This window comes from Gallus gallus, chromosome 3, assembly GCF_016699485.2.
Source record: "Gallus gallus isolate bGalGal1 chromosome 3, bGalGal1.mat.broiler.GRCg7b, whole genome shotgun sequence".
NCBI classification, from domain to species: domain Eukaryota; kingdom Metazoa; phylum Chordata; class Aves; order Galliformes; family Phasianidae; genus Gallus; species Gallus gallus.
The window spans coordinates 3,054,753-3,077,719 of record NC_052534.1 but is presented as its reverse complement, the minus strand read 5'-3'; the positions used below and the strand labels follow the sequence as shown (position 1 = coordinate 3,077,719).

At 38.6% G+C, this 22,967-nt stretch overlaps 1 protein-coding gene across 3 annotated transcripts in view; it reads left to right on the top strand.

The window, feature by feature from the left end:
* Nucleotides 1-17,760, top strand: part of ACYP2 (acylphosphatase 2) — a 46,345-nt gene extending 28,585 nt beyond the window's left edge. Inside the window, exons 4-5 of one of the 3 annotated variants that reach the window (XM_025148627.3) lie at nt 12,092-12,180; nt 17,100-17,149. In XM_025148627.3, coding sequence (XP_025004395.2) covers nt 12,092-12,149 — 58 coding nt within the window. In that variant the 3' untranslated portion in view covers nt 12,150-12,180; nt 17,100-17,149. 3 annotated transcript variants of the gene reach the window in all.
* Nucleotides 17,761-22,967: the final 5,207 nt, after the last annotated feature.

Sequence of the window (22,967 nt, the reverse complement as noted above, 5' to 3'; positions counted from 1 at the left end):
ATAGTATGTAGCGTCCTCATTCTCTGTAGACCTTTCTGCTACTGTTTGTACAGATTGTGGTCGTTTTGAGCACAATGGTGAAAAATTGAAGATGTGAATGCAAAGTGCTGCAGTAATATGATCTTCTGTCTGGTCATGCATATTTAGGTGCATGATTACTGTCCCTGTTTGTTTCTTGCCCTATCTTTGCCACGCTTAACTCTACTGAAGACTTCCTGGATCTGGTCCAGCCAGGTTTCTATCCTAAGTGTGTTGCTGTTCTATTTAAATGTAGCAACTTTGGGCTGCTTATGTTAAAGCTACAACCATTTTAGTCCCCACCTGCTCATAGTTCATGTAACTGTATTAGAACTATACATAGAGATCAAGGCCTGAACTGTTTATGCATAGTTTTCCTTCTGGTAATCTGTTCTCTTTGGGGTTCTCCCCATTGCATTTTGTCCCACTGTATTTTTTCTTAAACTCATAAGTAAAGGTTCTGTATGTTTACAGAAAGAAGAAAATGAAAGAACTTCACTGCCTTCTGCAAAGTGCTCTGTTGCTTTGTCTGATTCCTAGTTGCTATTTGCATATCATACCAGTGTTGTTTTAATTATACACTGGGGAAAAATGAGCCACATTTTTTTCTGATAAAATCAATGGTTTTCTGCATTTTATGAAAGATAGGAAACTCTTTCCTTTTTCCAGCGTGGGGATGCCACCCAACTTTTCAGATATATCAGTACTTTTGCCTTTGGAGGGGATCAGCTGCAGCAGTTTGAATCTTCCTCTGTGCCCAGGTACAGTGAAGGAGTGATAGATAAGTACGGCACTCTTCACATTCAGGTTTCAACGTGTGGAGAGGAGTCTAAAGGATTCTCTACCATCAGTTACAATTTGTTTAGTTGGCAGTGTTTAGTTTTATTTTTTATCATTTATTGTTGTTGTAAGAAAGAAGGCAAAGCAATAGATATTAAACAATTAAATCTAACCTTTTTGAATCTCAGCTAACATTGCTTACTTGTGGGGCAGCTAACATTGCTTTTTGTCTGGCTTAAAGTTGTTTGTTGCCTCTTCAAGTTCATGTTGGATTTTTGCCTAGGAAGCTAAACCCAGTTTTCATAAAGTAATGCACTTAATATTTGACTCAACTATATGGAGATGTGCTGACCAGTTTGGTTTTTTTTTTATGTGTGTTCTTGTAAACGAGCAAACTCTTGGGTTAATCAGTTTGGTAAGTGATCCTGAATAGGAAAATGCTTAATTGTGTGGTTATCTTTCACGTACCTGTGATCACTAAGGTACCTTGCAGGTGAAGCACTGTTAGCAGGTGGCATAGCAAATAAGACTCTTCGCTACTTAGGAGTTCGATGTCTTTGTATTCCAGTTTTATAAAGCTAAGATATGAAAACTGTCCAACAACTGAAACAAAAAATGTGTGAATGTAATTATTTTAAAGCTGCAGTGTTGGATTTTTGTTTAGTTTTTTGGGGAAAAAAAAGAATGTGGCATTTCTATGTTTATTGCATCAGAATCTATGAATGAATAATTACTTAGAGGAATGAAGGGTTGTTTCTCCTATTGTTAAAGGAGAGGAAAAGGAAAGAACGGAATGATTTGTGATGTAGTAGCAAAGGGTCTGTCAGTCCTTGTATTGTAAAGTTTTGTTTTCCATTGTTTGTTAGTAAACCAAAAAAATATGTAGGCGAGACGGCAACATCCTGTATTAAGTTTGAAGCCAAAACGGATGTACTGCTTTAATTAAATACAAGTCCTTTCTGCTGCTTTTCTATTATAGAGAAAAAGTTGCTCTCTAATAGCGAGGTGGGAGAAGTTTTGACTTGCAGGCACCTTGTTGGCAGTAGTTCTTGTAGTTCTTACACTTGAGATGGCATATTTGTCTTGTAACAAAGGAGCAAACCAGCCAAGTTCCATGTGAGAGCTTTTAACTCTCAATTCAGTGGTTTTATTGTTGCTGCACTGTATATGTACACTGAGGGTTTTACAGAAGTGCAGGAGGCCTACACATGTGTTTTACTTTAATGAAAGCTCTGTGGTGAAATTCCATGCATTACTATGAAAACTGAGGCCACTTTTTGTGTGTGTGTGTATAACAAAATTTATTGTTATTATTGTTTACTACACTTTGTGCAATTTTTAAAATTAGGATCAGCATTACAAGTACTCACTGTCTAATGAACTGTTAGCAGAAGTCCTTGGTGACTTGCCTTTTACATCTTTACTTCCAAGTACCAGGACTTCCAGTGTCCTGGGTTTATTTGGTGTTCCTGCATAATTTAGCATGAAGTTTGGTACATGTGTCCAAGAGGACGTGTGATCTGGTGTTTCAGATAGCACTGATATTCAAGAATTCACTGTATATTTTATCTGATGCTAATCCTGAAAAAATGCAGGTCTTTTGAATTGGAAATCCACAAATATTTTTGACCGTGATAGGACAAGAGGGAATGGTTTTAAACTAAAGGAAGGGAGATTTAGGCAAGATGTCGGGGGAAGCTTTTTACTGAGAGAGTGTTGAGGTGCTGACACAGGCTGCTTGGTTGTGGATGCCCCATCCCTGGAGGTGTTCAAGGCCGAGTTGGATGGGGCCCTGGGCAGCCTGGTCTAGTGTTTGATCTGGCAGTTGGCAACCCTGCCTGTGGCAGGGGGTTGCAACATGATGTTCCTTCAGGTCCCTTCCAACTCCATTTGATGATTATATGAAAAACAGTGATCAAACCTACATGTTGGGCTTATAAAGGGTGAAATTCTATTTCTGCCATGGGAAAAAATTGTATTGATTTTTGCAAGCTAAGAGTTACACAGTTGGGCTGCCCTTCTACAGAGAGTGCTTTGGCATGTCAGACTACCTTCACTGAATGCAGCATTATTCCCAAGAGGACTTGTAAGCAGAAAGTGTAGCATCCATCATAAATGTAGTAGGAAAGGACTCTTAGGCAGAGATACAGTCACTCCTAAATGAGATGCATGCCCACCACCAATACAGCTTGTAGGGTCAGAAGCAAGCTGTGAAGTTGAGTATTTGTGAAGTCATTTAGACCAGGCTTTTCATTTTTTTTCTTTTTAACTGATGCCCAGTTTGAGACCCTGGAATGTGACTTGCAGTAATGATGTTACGCACAGCTCCTTCGTGATCTTTTACATAGGGTGGATTTTGTCATACTGTCATCATTATTCTTAAATCAGTCTTCTTGTCTCACAGTGGATGCTCCAGTTCCTCTGCTGAAGGCTTATAGTGTCCATCTGGAATCATATCTGATCTGGCCACTGTTTTTATTTGGTGTATATTATATACAAGTTTTGTTGCAGCTGCTGTAATTTGAAGTTCATATTTAACTGATAAACTTATACAAAGCCCTTGAAATGAGCTGTTCTATGTATAATTTATTTCTCTAATATAAGGACCTAGTAACTTCAATCTTGAATGCATTTCTAATATGCATGTTATCACAGCTGAATGTCAGGCATTGTACAGATTACAAGGAAAGAGTTGAAACTTGCACACAGGCAAAGCACAGTCATACTGTGACCACTACAGAAAATGCTCAAAGTCAAGAAAGGCACATAATGCATCTTAGCATCCCTGGTGATACCAGCAAAATATCCCAGGTTCATTAATTTTGTTAGAAAGCCCTGTAGAGTGCACACAAGCTCTGCAAAGGAGAACAACTTATTTCAGGATGGTAAATTATGAGTCACTTGGTAGATTTCAGTACTCGCCCTTCCCTGCAGTAATGAGGCACTGAGAGTTAGTTCCAAAGCATAAGTTTTGTCAAGCATGTTAATGAAATGTGTACTTGAATTTTTATATAATTGTCTCTTAAATAAATCACTGTTTTTCTAGGTTTTTTAAGTTCTTAAATCAGATTATAAGACCTTTATAGTCCCTGTGAGCAGTCTGTAGTCTGAAAGAAATCAGAAACAGATTCGCCTGCTTTAACTATTTCAGGCAAAATAAAATCAAGAGGGGGAATGGGAAAGAAACAGAATAAATTACAGAAAACAAATGGGGTGCTTGATACCTTTTAACAGCCCCTGAAGCTTGAGAGAAAGATGAAAAACTGGGAAGATGAGTTTTGGAGGATATTCTTGGCTAGCAGTTCTGTTCTTACCAGGTATTTTAGAATAGAACACTGTATATTAATAAACTGTTGTGTTGCTCTTACCCTGCTGTTAAAGGTGTCCTTTGCAACACAGTGACAAGGTAACATTGCCTGCACTGCGCCCTTGCAGAAAATCTAAGAACTGATAAACTTTATTTTATATATATATAATATTTATTATATATATATATATATATATAATAAAGGGCTAACTTTTCCTAGCTTTTATTGCTGGTGTAAATGTTGTAGTGTTTTCTGAGCCTCTTAATCTGGTGATCTAAAACATCTTTTTCTTCAGAATTGCCCCCTGATGCTTCTTTCATCAGCCTACATTGCATGAAGCATATGGAAAAGTAAAACTTGGTGGCGCAGGACAAGGTGCTCCTTAGTAGTTAACAATACCTATTTGAAGTGAACACTTCAAAATATATGCCCATCAACTTTTAAAAACCTTGATTTAGGCCTTTTTATATTGTAGTCATAGTTTTGGAAACTAGTCAAAGTCTGTTCCACTGCCTTCACTAGAAGTGTTACCGTTGACTTTAGTAGAAATGAGACACTGAAGTAGAATCCTGCTCTTCTTGTTGTTCTTGAAATCTGAAGGTTTCAATACTTAAAAAAAAAAAAAAAAAAAAAAAAAAAAGTAGGTCTAATGCTAAGGGATAGACAGACTCTAATGAGAGAACAGGAAAGTTTGTAGAATGGCTTCGGTTGGAAAGTACCTTAAAGATCATTAGTTTCATTCCCCAGAGATGTTTAAACTAGTGGCAAGATTAGAAAGAAATATCAAGCTTGTTGTTATCATAATGAAAAACTGGTAAATCTGCTGGTTTGCTTTTTATAAATGGCAACATTAAGTGCCATTGGTGCTTTGAGGAGCTGATAGAAAATCCTGTTATCTGGTTTTATTTTTTTGTTAGGAATTTTTCTGAAAAAAGAAATCTGCTTCTTGATTTATTTCAACCCTGTTGCAAATAAACAGGAAAACATTTTTAAAGTTCAAGAACCAGATTTAATAAAAATACCGAGTCCTGCAGCACAGGAAATGTTGAATAGCGAAGCATGTGAATCAGATTATATTTCAATAGTATTAAAGCCTTGTTTAATTTTGTTAAAGAAACACTGAACCAAAAATGTATTCATGCTCTGATAGCCTTCTCAAATAGCTTGGAGCTCTTATGTTAAATGGTTGTTTATTTCTACTAAGTGAGTATATTCGTGATGACAGTTTATAGACCACAGGAATGGACTTTTGCTGTAGGAGTGTTTGCAGCACTGTTGCATCTCACATGAATAGATCTCTTTTTTTTTCCTATGGATGTTCTGATGATATTAATGAAAAGTAGAAACCTAACAAGATCAGTTTTGCATGATGTACATTTGTAGGAAACAAAGTGCAGTTGAGAGCTATACTTTGTTTTGAATTGAAGTGCTTTCAATTGAATTGAAGCCAACACATCTTGTGCTAGAGTTGATTGGGATGATGACTTGAAAGGCTTCTTTAGTTGGTGTGTTTATCTTTTACCTGTAAGAACAGCCTATGTCATCTTAAGGACTTAAAACCAAAGTTACCTTAAGTGAAATTGAATGTATGGAACTTGTGAAGCCAGTAGAAAAACAAAATATTAGGTCTTGTGAGAATCATATTTTTAATATGTATGAAGTCATAAGACAATGACCATAAAGAAGTATGTTTGAAAATGCAAATATTTCTCCCTTTGGTGAGGGTTGACGTGCCTACTAGAGGCTCAGCCCTTCTTTGCTGTCTAAGGCAGTTTGCTACTTCTGGACACGTACCTCAGGGCAGGGAGGCAGGCTAGTCTGCAGGAAGTATATGGCTGGTTTTAAGTGTAACTTCTATTTCTGTTCTTTGTAGAAACAACAAATTATACATCAACTAATCCTAATTTATGGTAATAAATGTAATCAATTACAAAGGGGACTTTAATTACACGGGTTATTATATCTATGTACTATACTTGTAGTGTACTGAAGACTACCTTCCTTGTAAACATACCACGCTGAGTTCACCTTGAGGGCATGTTCTGGTGTTCTGGAAGTCACAAGTTGTTCTTGTGGAGTAAAGAGCATAGTAGAACATGGAGTGAAGGTTCTGGACTCTGACTGCATCTTGGTTTGGTATGAATTCTGACTACATATCTGTAACTGAGCTCTTTACTGTAGTGGCTGTTTTACTTTATTTACCAGTCGAATGAAACTGTTGAGTTGGTCTGTGTGATGACTCTGTGGTCCTCCAATAGAGTTCCTTGAAATGTTTAAGGTTAGGGTTTATCAATTGAAGATATAAATTTAATGTTCAGAGGCAGTGGTACTTTACTCCTTGTTCAACTCCAATACAGCCATTTGCTTGAAGTACAGCTTATATGGGTTATGGATACTATCCAGTTGCCAAGCTTTAGAGAACTAGCTTGTCTTAAGAGCCATGAACTGGTATGCTAACAGCAACAGTTCCTCATTTAAACTCTTTGTTGTCTTTGATTTAGTAGATTGTCCGTTAGAAGTCATTTTTGATTGCATTCTGTGCAGTAAAGGGGGATTAGCCAAAATTTTGACTCAGTCTGCCTTGTGAGCCAAATCTCACCCTGTAGGAGGCAGACGTATTACAAGAGAAAAATAATAGGCCTTTTTGCTTCTGCATCTCTGGTTCTTTTAATTGCTTTGGGGAGATAGGACGTGAGCCTAACAGGAAACTAGCTTTTGTCTTGCGCTTTCTGTAGAACAGTAGAACATGAAAGCTATTTTGAATTACTGAAATGGCTAATTTGGTTTGTTTTGTCATTTACTTCTTTATTCCTTGTTGTTGAAACAAATTTCTACATTGCTGAGTAGTTTTCAGAGATTTTTTGAAAAGTAGCCAAATATAACTTATGAACTTGTTTTAAATGAAGAGATTCTCCTAATTTTTATACAAATGGACTTACTGCACGTCTGCAAGTAAATCTTTACATTCTATTTCAAGTTAATTGAAATAATGGGTGGGAAAGTTCTGTTTTCATTGCACAGTAGAAAAAAATCTTCAGGCTCTGTTTCATCCATTTGGGGATCTTTCCTCCTCTTTCAGAGGTGAAGACATTTTACATAGATCAGATAAAAAAAGAAGTATAACAAAGTAAATTTCACAGACTTATTTAGGATGGAAAAGATCTTTAAGTCCAAATCTGAGATGCAAAGAGTTGAAAGTGCAAGCTAGTAGTGACACGAAAAGCAAATAATTCCCGATAACACACAGTATGTGATGAACGTTAGCATTCAAGTCCCTTTTCTCAGGTTTGTAAATAAAAATGTGACACCAAAATGTGTTTTTGAAGCTTTTTTGCTATCGTCACACCTAGCTCATATTGTTAACCTGCCAGATTCTGATAATTTGTCCTCGCTGCCAGCGTAACTTTCAAGTTGTACCTCAAAGAAGCTCTCACCATGTGTTCTCTAGAAAAAATGCTAGCCTTGTGTGCAGCAGGGTTTGACAGAAAGGAAGAAACATAAACACATTAATAACTTTCATCTGTCAGCTGTGTTTATAAATATGAAGTCAAACACTTGATTAAATATCTTTTTCTCCCCTTTCTAAAACAGTTGGAGAACTTCTGCTAAATATTCAAAGGGGCAAGAAATGGCTGTTGTGATGTACAGAGCAGCTAGTAAGCAGGCAGCAGCAGTGCAGCCTTCCTCATGCCCACGGGCTTCCGTTCTATTCTGGGGCACCACACCTACGCCTCAGCAGGTTGCTTCATTTCTAGCCCACCCACTTCTTGACCCATATCCTTAGACTAAGGGTGGGTTTTTTTTCTTTCTTTCTTTTGGGCTCTAGTGCTGTGAGGTAACCTGTCTCTTTGATTTGTTGGTGGACTGTGGTGGTGTCATCCAGGTACATTTGATGAAAGACCCCTCTGCTTGTTCTCCCTCTATTTCCTCCTTCCTCTTGCAGGTACGTATATGCAAAAGGTGTGGATGTACAACTAATTGTAGACATTTGATCCTGACCTAGTGTATGGACTGCTGCCAGCATTATTTTTGGTGTTTCATCGAGCAGGAAGCACCAGAGTTTAAAAATCTCTCGATGCAATTTCCCTAGGGGGAGTACAGCAGTTTCCATGGCAGCAGAGGCACCCTGTAGCAGAGCTCCAGTGGCAGCTCCATTTCAGGTCAGGCAGCTTCAGGTTTTACCCCAAACTAGAACCTATTTTTGAGAGTTTAAAAAAACCAAGTAAAAATAAATATAAAAATTACAAGGAGCAGTGTATAAAGGCCAGTGGGAAAAATCTGACTGTTATGATTGAATCCTTTTGACTTTATCCTGCTCCAAAATGTTTGTGAGTCTTCCCAGAATCTTCATATTTTCTTGCTTCAGATTGTTTTCTCTACCTTGGCTGCTTTTCCTAAACTTAAAATGCTAAGTGTACTCTATTTATTTTGCTTTGTTTTTGTGATGCCTTTTTTAGGCCACATAAGGATTCACATCATGTCAAACAGAACAATATTTTTCAAACACTTAAGGTTTTTATTACCTTCCTACTATTTTTTACCGTATGAACATCAAACCCTATACATTTTCTTTCCAGATTGCTCTTGTACTGTTAGGCTCCAGTAGCAGGGACAGAGGTGTGGGGGAAATAGAATGGCACTGCACTGATCTGTGAGCTGTGAGACCCCGCTTCAAGAAACCTTACCTGTCAATTTCACTCTTAATAAACAAAAATGCCTTATACTTAACGTCCCTAGCCCTTAAGATTGCAGAGGAAGCTGTGATTTCCACTTCTGAGTTTCTTCCAAAAGGTCAAAGGCAGACAGCAATGAAAAAGAAATCTGCATTTCTCTTCTGCAAACATTTAAATGTTGGGGCTTATGAAAACTTGACAGTACTGTTACAGAATACAACAACATTTTGAAGGTATTTCATAAATATTTGCAATCCTAGTTTATACACTGTCACGGATGTAAATACTGTCTTCAAAAAGCAACATTCTCTCAGATGTTTTATCCTAAACAAAGGGAAGTAAAGCATAAACACTTTGATGCCTTTATTCTCTCTCTCTGATTAAATTAAATTCTCCTGTTCTACTCTAAGTAATGCTGTGGTTAAGATGAAGAGAAACAAACATATATCTAAATTGTGTCCATGGATCGCTTTCTAGGTCCATTTCTAGCACTACAGGCTGTAAAATGCTGCAATCTCCGTTGTATTCAAAAAGTCAAACTAGCCTATTCTAAATGAGTTACCATAGGAGCATTCTGATTCCATACAGAGTCTGGCAAAGGAAAAATGCATTGTTCATTTATGTACTTGTTTGGCATGCGCTGACCCTCAGTGCATTCTTTTTCCTCGTGAATGACATGGTGCTTGTGAAAGATGCTGTAGTGTTAGCTCTGGAGAGGTCATGGATTTTTTGATGTGAATACAATGACTTTGTTGTTTAAAAAAAAATCTTCCCCAAAACTCACTTTGGCAAAAGCTTCTCACCTTAATCTCTGAGCTGGCTCACAGCAGTGTCATTAATATCAACTGTGGTGGTCTTTTCAGGTGTGGAGCCAAGGAACTTGTGTAATGCTGTGGTTTTCTGTCAACCATAAGCAGCTGTTACTCCCTAAATTATCAAATGTGGACTTTAAGTAGAAGACAGGAGGTAAAAAGCCACGTATCCTATTGCTAAACTCTTAGACCATTTTCTTTTGAGTCAGAATTCAAGTGTGAGGCTTCATGAGGTGCCACTGAGGGCACCCATGACTCCCATCAGATTGTCTTTTTCCTTCCTAGTCACACCCACACAAAGGATGGCAGGGTTCTTTCGTATACTGTGCCCCATCTCATCAAACTGATGAGCAGTAGGTGTCATTCCTCCCACTGCTCTCACACCTGTACTGCTGAAATCACAGGAGGCCTCTTCCTTCCTGCAGCAGGGTTTATTTTTCCGTATTAAAGTAGGAAAGAAATTTGTTCAGAGAGAGTTGCATAAAAAAAAGTATTTACGTGAAAAGATCTGTTTTATAGTATAGCATTTGGATTTAAAAAATCTTGTTCAGGGAAATCAGTTGATCTGCTGGCTGTGATATTCAAATCCCAGTGGTTTTTATGGCTGTACTGCTATTATATTATATGACAAAGAGAAGAAAACTCAGTAAATAATATTTCCAGAGAGTGGTGCTGTGGGTGGCAGGATGTCTTATTGAGTGTGTGAGCGAGTGGTGCCCCAGTACCAAGTTACCAGGTATGTAGGTGTGCCTCAGGTTGCAGAAAGATGTGCATGCTTCCAGTAGTGCATACAGCCAGTGGTTTCTGCGTAAAGCGCGGTGAGGGTGATGCAGAACCAGCCCTTCAGATGTTGTTTTCCAAGCATGTGGAAAGGATCTTGGTTGCCTCGGTAACAAGTTGCCAAGCAAGGTTCATTTTTGTTAATTAGAGGATGAAAGGGACAGATCCTACTGTTTCTTCAACTCCTAGGAATAAACCACCATGAACGTGAACATGAGTAGCAGCTGCAGTGGAGAGAGCCCAGGGCCTGCAGGCAGCCCAGGCCTGCTCAGCTGGCTGCTGGCCTTCTCCTTGGGACAGGGAAGCTGTATGGTTTGTAAAACTCATTAAGTGTGTCTGTCCATCCTGTACAGCCAACGTGGTTTTGAATTGAAAACAGAGTGTGACCCAGAGAAGTTGCACTGACATGTAATAATCAAGAAATAAAATACAATAGGAAACAGTTATTTGGAAATTAGCTCTTCTTCCAACCTGAAACAGCATTACTTTAGAAATATATCCATTGGGATATTTATTGAAGAGTAAGCTATATACCGTGCTCCTAAAGAGAAGTTTAAAGGAATGTCCTCATTCAGTTCATGCTGATCCCGCATGGCAGTTGAGGTGGTTTTTGTCTTTCTCGTTCCTGAACAGAAGTGGGTAGCAGCAGTCAGTTTCTAAGTGAATGCTATAAATGATGAGCTGACATTCCAAATGCCAGTGATTGCAACTCATCTTTTCTACATGCTGAGTGGTTTGAAATTCATGGTGTGTGTGAAAGGAAATAAAGGCTGAGTGAAGCAATAGAAGGATGTGGAACCTTATCTTAATTCAGGTCTAGTGATGTGGATGGTAATGAAAATTAAAACAGCTTAAAAACATCAGAAATACTGGAAATTTTCTCTTCTGCAGATAAATGAAGAAACACTGCATGCTACTTGTAGCAAATACTGTTTTCCTGCTTTCTTTCCTGGTTAAAAAAAAAAGTACTTCATGGTGTTCAGTAAATGGTCTGTGTCATGCAGACATGTGGAAAGATCAGTGAAGTAAGTGCCATTGCAGAATATCAGCATCTCAGCAAAGAACTGATCCTACACAGCCATGTGAATTCCACTAGGGAGCAGCTCTGTAGCTCTTTCTTTGCTATTTTCTGCATAAGGTAGGGAACAAAATATATGCATCCTGTAATGCATCAGTGGAGCTGGATTGTTCTGAGTTCTTATCATTCTCACTTGATCCTTCTCCATGTGAAATGATGGAGCTGTCTGTGCTCTGTGCAGCTTGGAGGGTTCTTTTCTTCATGCAATGGAACTTGGGAATTGGGAGCAGCCATGCTCTCAATTACATACAGTTATGAATCTAGGCAAAGGAGGCAGTATTTCTGATTTTGTCCAAGACAAGCTCACCTTAAAGTGAGAAGAGGGGAAAAAGTGTTCACTGGTAGGTATCAGACTAAATATAGTGTACAGAAGCTTCTGTTTTAAGTGATTCACTATTTCAGATACGTGGGGTTTTTTTGGTTTTGTTTGTTTGTTTGTTTGTTGACTGAAGAATATCCAGCTATCTTAGAGACTTTTCTGCTAAATAGTGGCCTTTTCAAGTTTTTCCTTATACAGAGTTTTAGCTAGTATGTTACTAGGTTCTTTTCATTATGTTGAGCCCTCTTAGGACTCAGACATGAAGTTGTAGTCTCCTGTTTCACTCATGTTTTTGCCTCTACCCTTGTTACACTTTTTACTAGAAAATGTTTCATCTATAACATGGGTGTCCAGCTTTTTGGCTTGCCTGGGCTGCACTGAGTGAAGAAAAATTGTCTTGGGCTGCATATATGTAAGTCACTCTGAAAGTAATGTCTGCAATTTATTTCTATTGAAACAACTACTGATACAAAGAGCACACTAACACTATTTGATAGAACAAGTTCTCAGCTACACAACACTATTTTCCAACATAGTCAGCATCATTAGCTATGTCTTTTCACCAGTGACAGACGAGAGCCTGCATGCCATGCTTGTAAAAATCTGCATGGCTGTCTGGAATGTAGTGTGTCTTCCATGTCACTGTTGCCACTGCTGAAAGGCACCATCCGCTGCCTCACTGTGCTCACACCGTGTTTGGTGTCCATAAAATTGTTCCACAAGCATCAATGGGTTCAGAGTCTTCCTAACCTCAGTCCGATCAGCAGTCCTGCTCAACGTGGTGGTTTCTGCAAACTTGCTGAGGGTGCACTCAGTCATTCACTGTTACACAAAGCTGGCCTCAGTACTGAGTCCTGGGGAGTGCCAGAGGTGACATGCACGGACTGGATTGAACTCCATTCACTGTGCTCATGGTTCATATAAAAATCACACTCCTAGATGAGAAGATTTATGCATACTTCTCTGCAAGCCACATACAGCCTACTTTGTTTCTTTGTCAATATTTATTTATTTATCAGAATGGGTTTTTAAAAATCTTCTAAGCCATAATATAGTTGAATTAAAAAAAAATCTTCCTTGTGTGCAGATTGTGTTTGGGCAATATCCCTGAAGACCACAGAGAATGTCCCTGATAGAGCAATACAGTGAATTCTGTGTTCTGAGCAAGGGAGAATATATAAATTTCAAATAACAAGTAGAAATACAAGAGACAGTTATACATACATTGCTTTGAAAGTAATGTGTCCTGTCTGTTTTTCTGGAAAGTGCCCCCTAACACTATTTGATAGAGCAAATTCTCAGCTGCTTTTCAGTGTATTCACCTCCGTTCACCAATTCACTCTTGGTCTGATTGAACCCCTCTTCATTTCATTATGTAACAACTATACATGGCCATCCAGAACATGGATAGTCCTTCATGTTGCTTTCACCACTGCTGAAACACACCACCATGTGTGCTCACATCAATTGTTTGGTCTCTGTCAGTGTTCAGCAAGTGTCAGTGAATGTCACTGGTGCCCTTTTTGCCACGTGGAGAAATTCAGTCACACATCTGTATTTCATCCATACTTCCAAGTCAGACACCATTCTGTTAGACTGCCTCTCTGCTGCCATCTGTTATATGGCAACGAAATGGAACGGGATAGTGGTGGGAAGGTTCAGCATCTACTGCTATAGCACCAACATCTGCCTCTGACATTGTACAGCAACATCATGAAATAGGAGGCACTACTTTCAGAGCAGCCTTGCAAAATAAATAGTTATTGTGCATAAGTAGCAATTTATTTTGATTTTGAATATTTGTTTTTAAAACATAAAAAAAAAAGCAACAAATCCTTAAAGCCAATGGTGTCGGCGACACTTTTTTTGTGATACGCATCAGGCTGGTTCAGTGGCTGTGGTTGCAATTCTCTGTGAGCTCTCATGTGTTTGTCAGAGATTTTTGATGACATCTTACTCTTCCTGTACTTCATCCTTGAAATCAGTTGTTTACAAATGTACCTACTGCTGGAAAGCATTGGCATGAATGAGGCAGATTGTGAAGGATGTTTCTCTCTGGTAAGAGAAGTCTTATAAAAGTCTGGTAGAGAGACATGATCAGATTTTTGTGCTGAATATCTGGTTGCAACTCTATATTCCAGTTGAAAATTCACAGGTAGTGTATTTATGTTGGCTGAAAATGGAGTCACGGATATATAATTTTTTTTTTTTGATCTTGATCAATCTTGAAACATTTTCTCAAATTCATAGAATCATAGAATGGGCTGGGTTGGAAGGGACCTTTTAGATTATCTAGTTCCAACCCCCTGCTGTAGGCAGGGACACCTCCCTCTAGACCACGTTGTTCACAGCCCATACAGCCTGGCCTTGAATGCCTCCAGGGAGGGGACATCCACAGGCTCACTGAACAGCCTGTTCAGTGTCTCACTACCCTCACAGTAAAGAATTTCTTCCTAATATCTAGTCTGAATCTACTCTATGACAGTTAAAACCATTTCCCCTTGTCTTGTCACTGTATAAGAAGTTCCTCCCCAGCTTTCCTGTAGGCCCCTTCAGGTATTGGCCGGTCGCTAGAAGGTCTCTCAAGGCCTTCTCAAGGCTGAAAAGCCCCAGTTCTCTCAATCTGTCTGCACAGCAGAGGTTCTCCAGCCCTCTGATCATCTTCATGGCCTTCCTCTGGACCTTCTCCAACTAGTCCACATCCTTCTTGTTTTGGGGGCCTTGGAACTGGATGCAGTACTCCAGGTGAGGTCTCAGGAGAGCAGGCTCAGAATCAACCTCCCTTGCCCTGCTGGTCACACTTCTCTTGATGCTGCCTGGGCAGCAAGTGCACACTGCTGCATCTATTGACACTTCCAAATCCTTCTCCTCAGACTGCTCTCAAGCCATTCTCTGCCCAGCCTATATCTGTGCTTGGGATTGCCCTGGCCTGGATGCAGGACCTTGCACTTGGCCTTGTTGAACTTCACGAGGTTGGCATTGGCCCACCTCTCAAGCCTGTCCAGATCCCTCTGCACAGCATCCCTTCCCTCCAGTGTGTTAACTGCACCACTCAGCTTGGTTTTGTCTGCAAACTTACTGAGGATGCACTCGATTTCTCTGTCCATGTTGCATGAGATACTAAAGATGTTAAATAACACCAGTCCAGCACTGATCCTTGAGGAGCGCCACTCATCACCAGTCTCCACTTGGACATCGAACCATTGGCTACAGCCATCTGAGTGCAACCATCCTACCAGTTCCTTATCCAGTGAGTGGTCCATCCATCAAATCCATTTTTCTCCAATTTGGCGACTGAGATGTCATGCAAGACAGTGTCAAATGCTTTGCACAAGTCCAGCTAGATGACAACATTTCCTGTATCAAAACAGAAAGCACAACTGCATATTTTTCTCTCCTGTATTTAGCCAGTTTATCAGAATGCATAACATGATTTGCCAACACTGGCATCAGTACAGGACTGCACCCTCCCTGTGCCCTGGTTTCAACCTGCGCAGTGCCCATCAACCCAGTGTGTGGTTGGGCTGGGCTGGGCCGTGTGTGGCCTGCAATCCACATGTTGGACATGTCAGATCTGAATGGACAAGCAGGCATGTTGTTTACAAGAGGAAGGAAAGAAGGAGAGATGTGAAGATGTGTAAACATCTGATATATGTATTGATTTGAGTTGCTGGTACCAATTGTAGACCAAAGCTTATCACATTCTGAACATGAGATATCCATGTGCAGTTCATGGTTTTTAGAGAGTGTTTACATATAAAGCCTCCTTTCTAGCAATCACATGGAGAGGAGCTCACAGTGCTCTTTGTCTTTGCAAGTCTGTAATCATGAAACTTACTCCTGTGGTTACATTTCAAAGTATGAGTGCTCAGTATACCTGCTTTCTTACCTGTTAGATGCATAAGGGTGCATATATCTTCATATTCAAGAGCCTGTGTACAGTTTCAAAAATGAGGTTATCTGTGTACATTCTGAAAGCAAACTTGGGACCATCCATGCTAATGAAAAAGCTAATCTTACACAGCAATAGCACAGTTTGGGGAAAATGACTCAGTTCTTGTAGCCGCCTGAGTACTTTCTGATCTTTTTTAGTGGTGTAACATTGTGTCAGAGAAAGTATGAACTCATTCTTATCACATATAGGGTCTCTAGTTAGACACATTTTGATACTGGGTATTTATATTTATTGACTTAAGAGAAGCAACTTGAATACACAGTTCTCATGGTAAAGACATCAAAATTAAGTCTTGTTGCAAGAAGAGTGCATTGTATGATCTTCAGTGTGATTTTGCAAGGGATGAATTAACTTTAAAACAGTTTTTATGCTCTTAAGTGAGAATTTAAATGTATTTTAATACCAATTGCAGGTATGTGCCTATAGCAATTTATAGTTATGAAAAGTATCACTTGTATGGGAATACGTTTTTCAAGTTTTGTACACTAGAATACTTACCTGTTCTCACGTATCAATACAACAGAAGAGAGTGTGTTTTCATAAATACACTTATAAAAAGGCAGGTGTTGTCTGTTGCACTTCAAGTGTCTGTGCACCTGCTTTTATCACCAGTAGCTCATCACTGGTATACGATAGTCCCAGTTGCTGCAGGATAGGAAGATAGATGGTGTGCAGGTGGGAATAGCCATCATACTGTCTGCTTTCACACTCAATATAATTTGTGCTCAATACAAATTTTCTGGTGTGCTGTGGAAGAAAAAAAGCAAGCAGCAGCTTAATTAGATTGAATTGTAATGCAAGTGCATGCAAAAGTCACTGAATTTTACTCAAGCATTCTTTTTTTCTCGCATTTTTAATTTTTCAGTGTTAGATGTAGTAATTTAAAATCACTTTATGTACTGTAATTTTGTTTTGTTTGCTTTATCTTTTTGCTGGTTTTGAATGTCTCATTTTGATTTCAGTCTGTTTCTTTTAGCTGCCAGAAAAGGGCAAACTGGTTGCTAGATTTTTTTCTTAATTTTTAATCAATTATGAATGACTTTTATTTCCTTGCTAAAAGTATAGTATTAATTTGCAAAACTAGTATACCTACTTTGAAGCTATTATGTGCACTTGGATGAGGTCATTAAAGTAATTATGCTTTCGCCTTTTCTGCCAGGTGTATTTTTATGTAATGTTCTATAGCATGTTTTGAAATGTTGATAGTTATTCTTTTAAATAGTTCTGCTTTTAAAGGAGAAAAGTAAGCATATTTAGGGTAGTTTCATCATTAAAAGACTATTTCTTATGGCTTTTAAAAAGGGAAAACAGAGTAAGAGGATAAACACCTCATGTATACAGTTCATTGCATGCTAACCCTCTTATTTTTCTTGCAGGAAATCCTGGCTGAGTAAAGTTGGAAGCCCAAGTTCGCGCATAGACAGAACAAAATTCTCTAATGAAAAGGAGATTTCCAAGCTTGATTTCTCAGGATTTAGTACTAGATACTAACAGACAAAACATCACTAGCTGCAAAACAGTGATGTTTCTACTGCATGATATTTTCTGTGCCTCCTTAAAAATTCACCTGAGCATTTGGATGCTTTCTGTACTTGAGATAAATTGTTTCTGTTCACATGAAGTAAGAACTCTTAGTTGCTGTATTAGATATTTCACAACATGATTGTCAATACTTAATATCTGAAATGCCAATATCTAATTTATTGCATATTAGAAGTTAGATAAATGGTTAAATGCATCAGTGATTATTTGTGTACATGGAGATTTGCTATATACAGTCACATGAAATCCAATCATTACACTGTATATGATTAATAAGTAATCAATTCATGTTCTACTATTTGTAATCTCACCAAAAAAACATAGCCTACAGAACTGGAATTCTTAGCTCTATTCTAATACCTCTGTATTATAGATCATATTACTTGTGATAGTTAAAACAGTAATTTAAAATAAATATACATTGCTTCAAACTAACATGGTTCAACTACCTCTGGTTTAAAGTGATGGTGATGCAGATACTTCTTGGAACAAGATGATGAAATGCACTGTGTCTCAACTGTTTTCTCCTTGTCTGCTTATGGTATAAATCCATGCCAACTATAAAGGATATTTCAATCTTTCCTGTATGATTTTTCTGAAATTAACTGACAGTTTCAGTTATTGTCCTTATGGCACAAGTGTTTGCTCATCCAGTTATATGAATCAGGTTCAACAGGATGCACCCACATTCATCGTATCAAATCCTTAAATGGTCTTGAGAAACTTCAGTTGTGTGTATGCAATAAACATTGGATCTTTGCAATAGTGGGGGTCTTGCTCATACATAGTGATTTCTTTTCACAGGCATTGAGGAGCCTATCAGGGCTGGAACTGGCTTTTATCTTCAGTTTTAAAGTGCTTCTGTGTCAGTATTAGTCCATAGAGGAAGGTTTTGTTAAAAGCCCTGATATATCCAGGCAGGCACCTGTGTGCTCTGGCAGTACACTGTTAACCAAGATTGGTGTGAACGTGCTGTGATGGAGTCACGAGCTGTAAGTCCCCCTGATAATTGTATGGCACCTTAGTAACACTTGTAGTTATGTGGTCCCATGGATCTGAGCATGGGCTGAACACTCTGCAGTGTGCTGGGGCTGTATCCTCTAAAGTGCCCTTTGTGAGGGTACTTAGAAGTGATATTTATACTGACTTATTTGGTACCTCTTCTAAGGGTAAATAGCCTCAATTCAGAAAACACTCAAATATGCAGTTCATTTTTTATTTCAGAAAAGGCCATTTCATAATTTAAATATTCATGTTCATATGTGCAGAGCAAGGTGTGCTTAGAAAAGTGTGTTTGTACTGACTACAAGATTTATTTTCACTGGGCCTTTGTGTATAAAGCAGTAAAAATTCCTTCCTAGAATTTGCAGGAGTTATTTATAAGCTGTTACTGTTCAAACTGCGCTTGACTTCTGTGATTATACACAAGCATCCTTTGTTGAAGTCATTGTCAATAACCCTCGTTCAACTCATGGTAAATGGCATAGTTCAAGTGTAGCAGTAGCTCAGTAGCAGTTACATCCTCTCTGAAAACCATATCCTGTCAAACATAAGTAGTTTACATTTTTCTTGGAGCTACCTGGCATAAAATACCCCCTCAAAGGCATTTCCTGCCAAGTAGCTTTGCTCATGTTGTGAAAAACAATGACAGAGGAAGGCCAAAAATTAATGGGATACTTGATACACAGGAAGAAGAGCCAAAGATGAAGTTGTTTTGTTGTGTTCACTTGGGTGGAGCTGGGTGATTACAAGGGCTTGATAACTTCACCCTGGCTCCACTAGAAATGTGAAGGTTGGGAATGGGAATTGTGCCATCGAAAGAAGACTGACTTCTGTGGGGAGAAATTGTGTGGGTACAAACCTTCAGAAAACTGAAAGGTAAAGAAATGTCTGTGTAACTATTTGTCACGTAGAAAACCAGAAAACAAAGTGATAGCAGCACTACAAAATTTTTAGTGTCTTTTCCAACCAAGAGAAGTAAGAAGTTATTTATAACCTTGTAATGGTAAGCAAATATTATTCTTATGATCTGTGGCCTATGTACCATAGACCACATCTTTTGGTGACTCTGTGCAACAGCAGGTTTTTCTGCATCTGTGTGGTATCAGCTCAGCCTCTCTTTTTGAGTCTATCAGATGAAAGAAAGATTGATTCTGAAATACATCTATAACCTTTCTCTTTGTTTGAGTTGTCCGTACTGATGTTTTATATTTTCCACGTTCACTCTTCCTTCATTCTTTAGTGATATGACAAAAGGCAAAAAACACATAGAAATTCTTCAGTCAGCTTAGCCCTGAGTATTTCTTGACATTATTCAAAACTGAAATTCTTACATATTCCATGTATTGCATGATAACATATTGGTGTTTTCTAACGCTGCTAAATACATAGCACATAGTGTTTTTCATTTGTGGAGAAGTTAGGGTTTTACTGAGCAAGTAATCAGTGCGGGTGTGTCAGTGTTTCCCATAAGCGCTGGGCAGGCTTTTCAGGAGAAAGGGAAAGGGAATAACGCACAAATCCCTTGCCTTGATTTGTTGTACAAGCAGTTGTGCTTCTGAAGCATGCACCTGTAGAGTGTCCTGAGGTGAATGGATTTCCTCCAATGGGCAAAAGGATTTCTTCCCTTGCACTCTCATTCTAGCTGAATGTGGAGGACTGAAATGATGATAAGGGTTACAACAATCATATCTAACATGGGAGGAGAAAAAAAGATAAGCTTTTATAAACTTGAGGATTAGACAAAAACCCACCTGTTATCAAGCTAAGGCACTGAATATTTGAATTATCATGCCACTGACATCCTTACACGTGCCCACAAGGAAGTGCCATTACCCAGGTGATCTGTGGGATTTTAGGCTCTTAAAGTTGCTCTGATATCAAACTTTAATGCATCATCTCTGTTCTTAATTGTTGTCACATAGCCATGCTTTATTCATCACAGTTAGAATTCTATATTTGTCCAGGGATATAGTCAGCTTGAACTAACTTGTTCTGTGTACAGGGAGATGTTTGACTTGCACAAAGTGGCACCTGCCTTACTTTTGGGTAAATGCAGCCATTTAGACTGTAGAACTTCTGCCCAAGTGGTTATCAGCAATGTGCAAATAATCCTGCATTTCTGTGGCAATAGGCTGCACACAAGATGGAGGCTTGTGCTAACTGCAAGAAAGAACAAATTGAAACTTGTAAGTAGTTGACATGAGATGGAGTTGTCAGAGGCATGTTGAAAAGAGGTAGTGTACAGGACTGAGTGTGTCATTATTGATGGTCTGAAAAGGCTATTATAAAAGAACAGATACCAGTTTGTTTGTTACATCTTGGGTGAATTTTTCCAAGACGGACATTTGAAGACTGTTCACAGTAGCTTCTGTTCTCTGTCTGAAAGTTCTTTCAGATTGAGAAGGAATCAAGTCCTGCAATTTGAGCAGGTTAAGAAGGCTTAATGCTGGGCCTGTGACATAACAGGACTTAGGGGTAATTTCTACCTGTCAGCTTCCTGGCGAGGCTGGCATGGGTACTAGTGAATTCAGAGCTACTGAAGTTAGAAAAGCAGCTTGTCTAAATAATTGCTAGAGTCTGTAGATGTCCTTTATTCTTTAGTTTGATTTTTTTAATGCAGTGCAGATTGAACAAGCGATGTATAGTCTGTGTCCATTCTTGCTCCAAGTGGAAATAGTTTTCTTAGACTTGATTATGCCTGAAAAAAGTATGAGCAAATTTCACATTAGTCTCTGAAAGAAAGTTATGCATTCATTCTTTGAATTTCCTCTTAAATTTACCTATATTGCTATATTGTCCTTTATATCATATGGAGAGGATGTTTTAGAGTGCAAACAGGTTCTAGACTACAAAGACTGTAGTGCTGTGTACATGCACATAGAGAACTTTTCAGTAAATATATTCTCCTAAGGATGCTTCAGGGCCAGGAGAGACAGTCTTACATATGTTTCCTGGTTTGTGAACTACTCGGATGTAATGGCAGCAAGGGTGTTATAAACAGGTATAGGTCTGTTAGAGGCAGAATTTTTAAGGAATTCTTTGCTATCCTTGTATGAATAAAAGTTCATCCTCGGCAGCAGTGAAGAAGTAGCTTTGTAGTGCTTCTGAGAACCATACCTGTTGAGAACTTCACTGCTTGTGGACACTGGAAGCCAGACTTCAAGGATTTTAAAACCACCACTTTACCATGAGATTAAATTCTATGGGAAATTCTTCATGAAGAAAGTAAGAGAGCAAAGGCGCATACCAGTTTACCTTGTATTAATTGTTACTGAAACAAGATCTGAAGTTTCTGAAGGATTGGGAGTAACCAAAAGTCCAGTCATTGTCCTTTGATCAGGGAATTCTCAGCACATTTGGCAACTTAGGAAGAGGTTGAGGTAGTTCACATTTAAGGAGTGTACAGAACCTTCTGACTTGAAAGGGCTGAAACTTCTCAGAGTCCGTTCCCACTATTTTCAATCTATTTGTGAATTCTGAACATTTACTTTCTTGAACAATATTTTATGTCTCACTATACTTGGTTTCTTCTGTGATGTAAGAAAGTTTGCATCAGTAAACCCTAAGACTGGGCATGTTACTTAAAATTGGAGCTTAACTCCTAAATGGCCAGGCAACGTAAGTGTGCTTGAGATGTAAAAAGAGCTTGGTGTGGGAAAGAACTGCATGTGTTATCTCAGGAAAGAGTGAAAATACTAACCAGTCATGGTAATATTCTGTACAACAGTAGCAGCTTTGTTTACAGTTTGAAAGTAATGTTTATATTGAATTAAAGAATAAGTATTTATCTCTTCACCATGCGATGAACAGGAAATGAGAATTTTGCCTCATCAGGAATGATGTAATCTTATGTCATACTATTTACTCTCACTACCTACAGTGTCTTAGTGCAGAATGTTGATATTCTGCTCTACCTACTTGTTCCTGAGCCTTAGTACAGAGGAAGGCTAGATGGCATTTATTGCCATACTTTCTCCTACGTGACACCGATCTGTCACTTCTTATTTTCCTGATAGCCTCTGGAAGGGCCTTTCTTGGCTTTCTTTATTCTTAGAAAACTGTATGCATGTTTGCTGCTGGAATACTCTTACTAGACTGGATGAAATGGATTAGTCAAGATAGCTTGCTGATTAATGCATAGCTGCCTACTACTACTCACAGAAAAGTACTCAGGTTTGAAGAGAACATGGTGTAATGACAGATGAAGGGGGAAAATGGTGTGTACTATATTTTTTAAAGTCTATCTATCCAGTGGCAATACTGTAAATTTCAATTTCTATAGCATTGTTCATTCTTCAGTCTCCTCAGTGTTTTGTGTAGTGTGTAAAAGAGCTAGCATTAGGTTCAGAAGTTGTTTGTGCATCAGAACACATTGCACAGACATGAAATAACTGTGCTTGTGCCCATTCATTTGATATTAATGCTGATGAAACTGAATAAGAGTTACTGAAATGGAAGATTCTAGCTAAAAGGGCTGAAGAAATAGATTCAAAAAGGCAAAATTCAGGAATTCTTTACAAAATTGTGAACACATTAGCTTCTGCAATTAGGTAACATTACTGTAATAGTGAATATACAGAAATACAAGTGTAAATGTGCAAAAAGCTTGTCTGATGATACACCTTGTAAATCGGTTGTGAAACGTTACCGCCTTTGTACCAGAAGGAAGCAGCGCAAAGAATTAAGCTTTAGATAGCGCT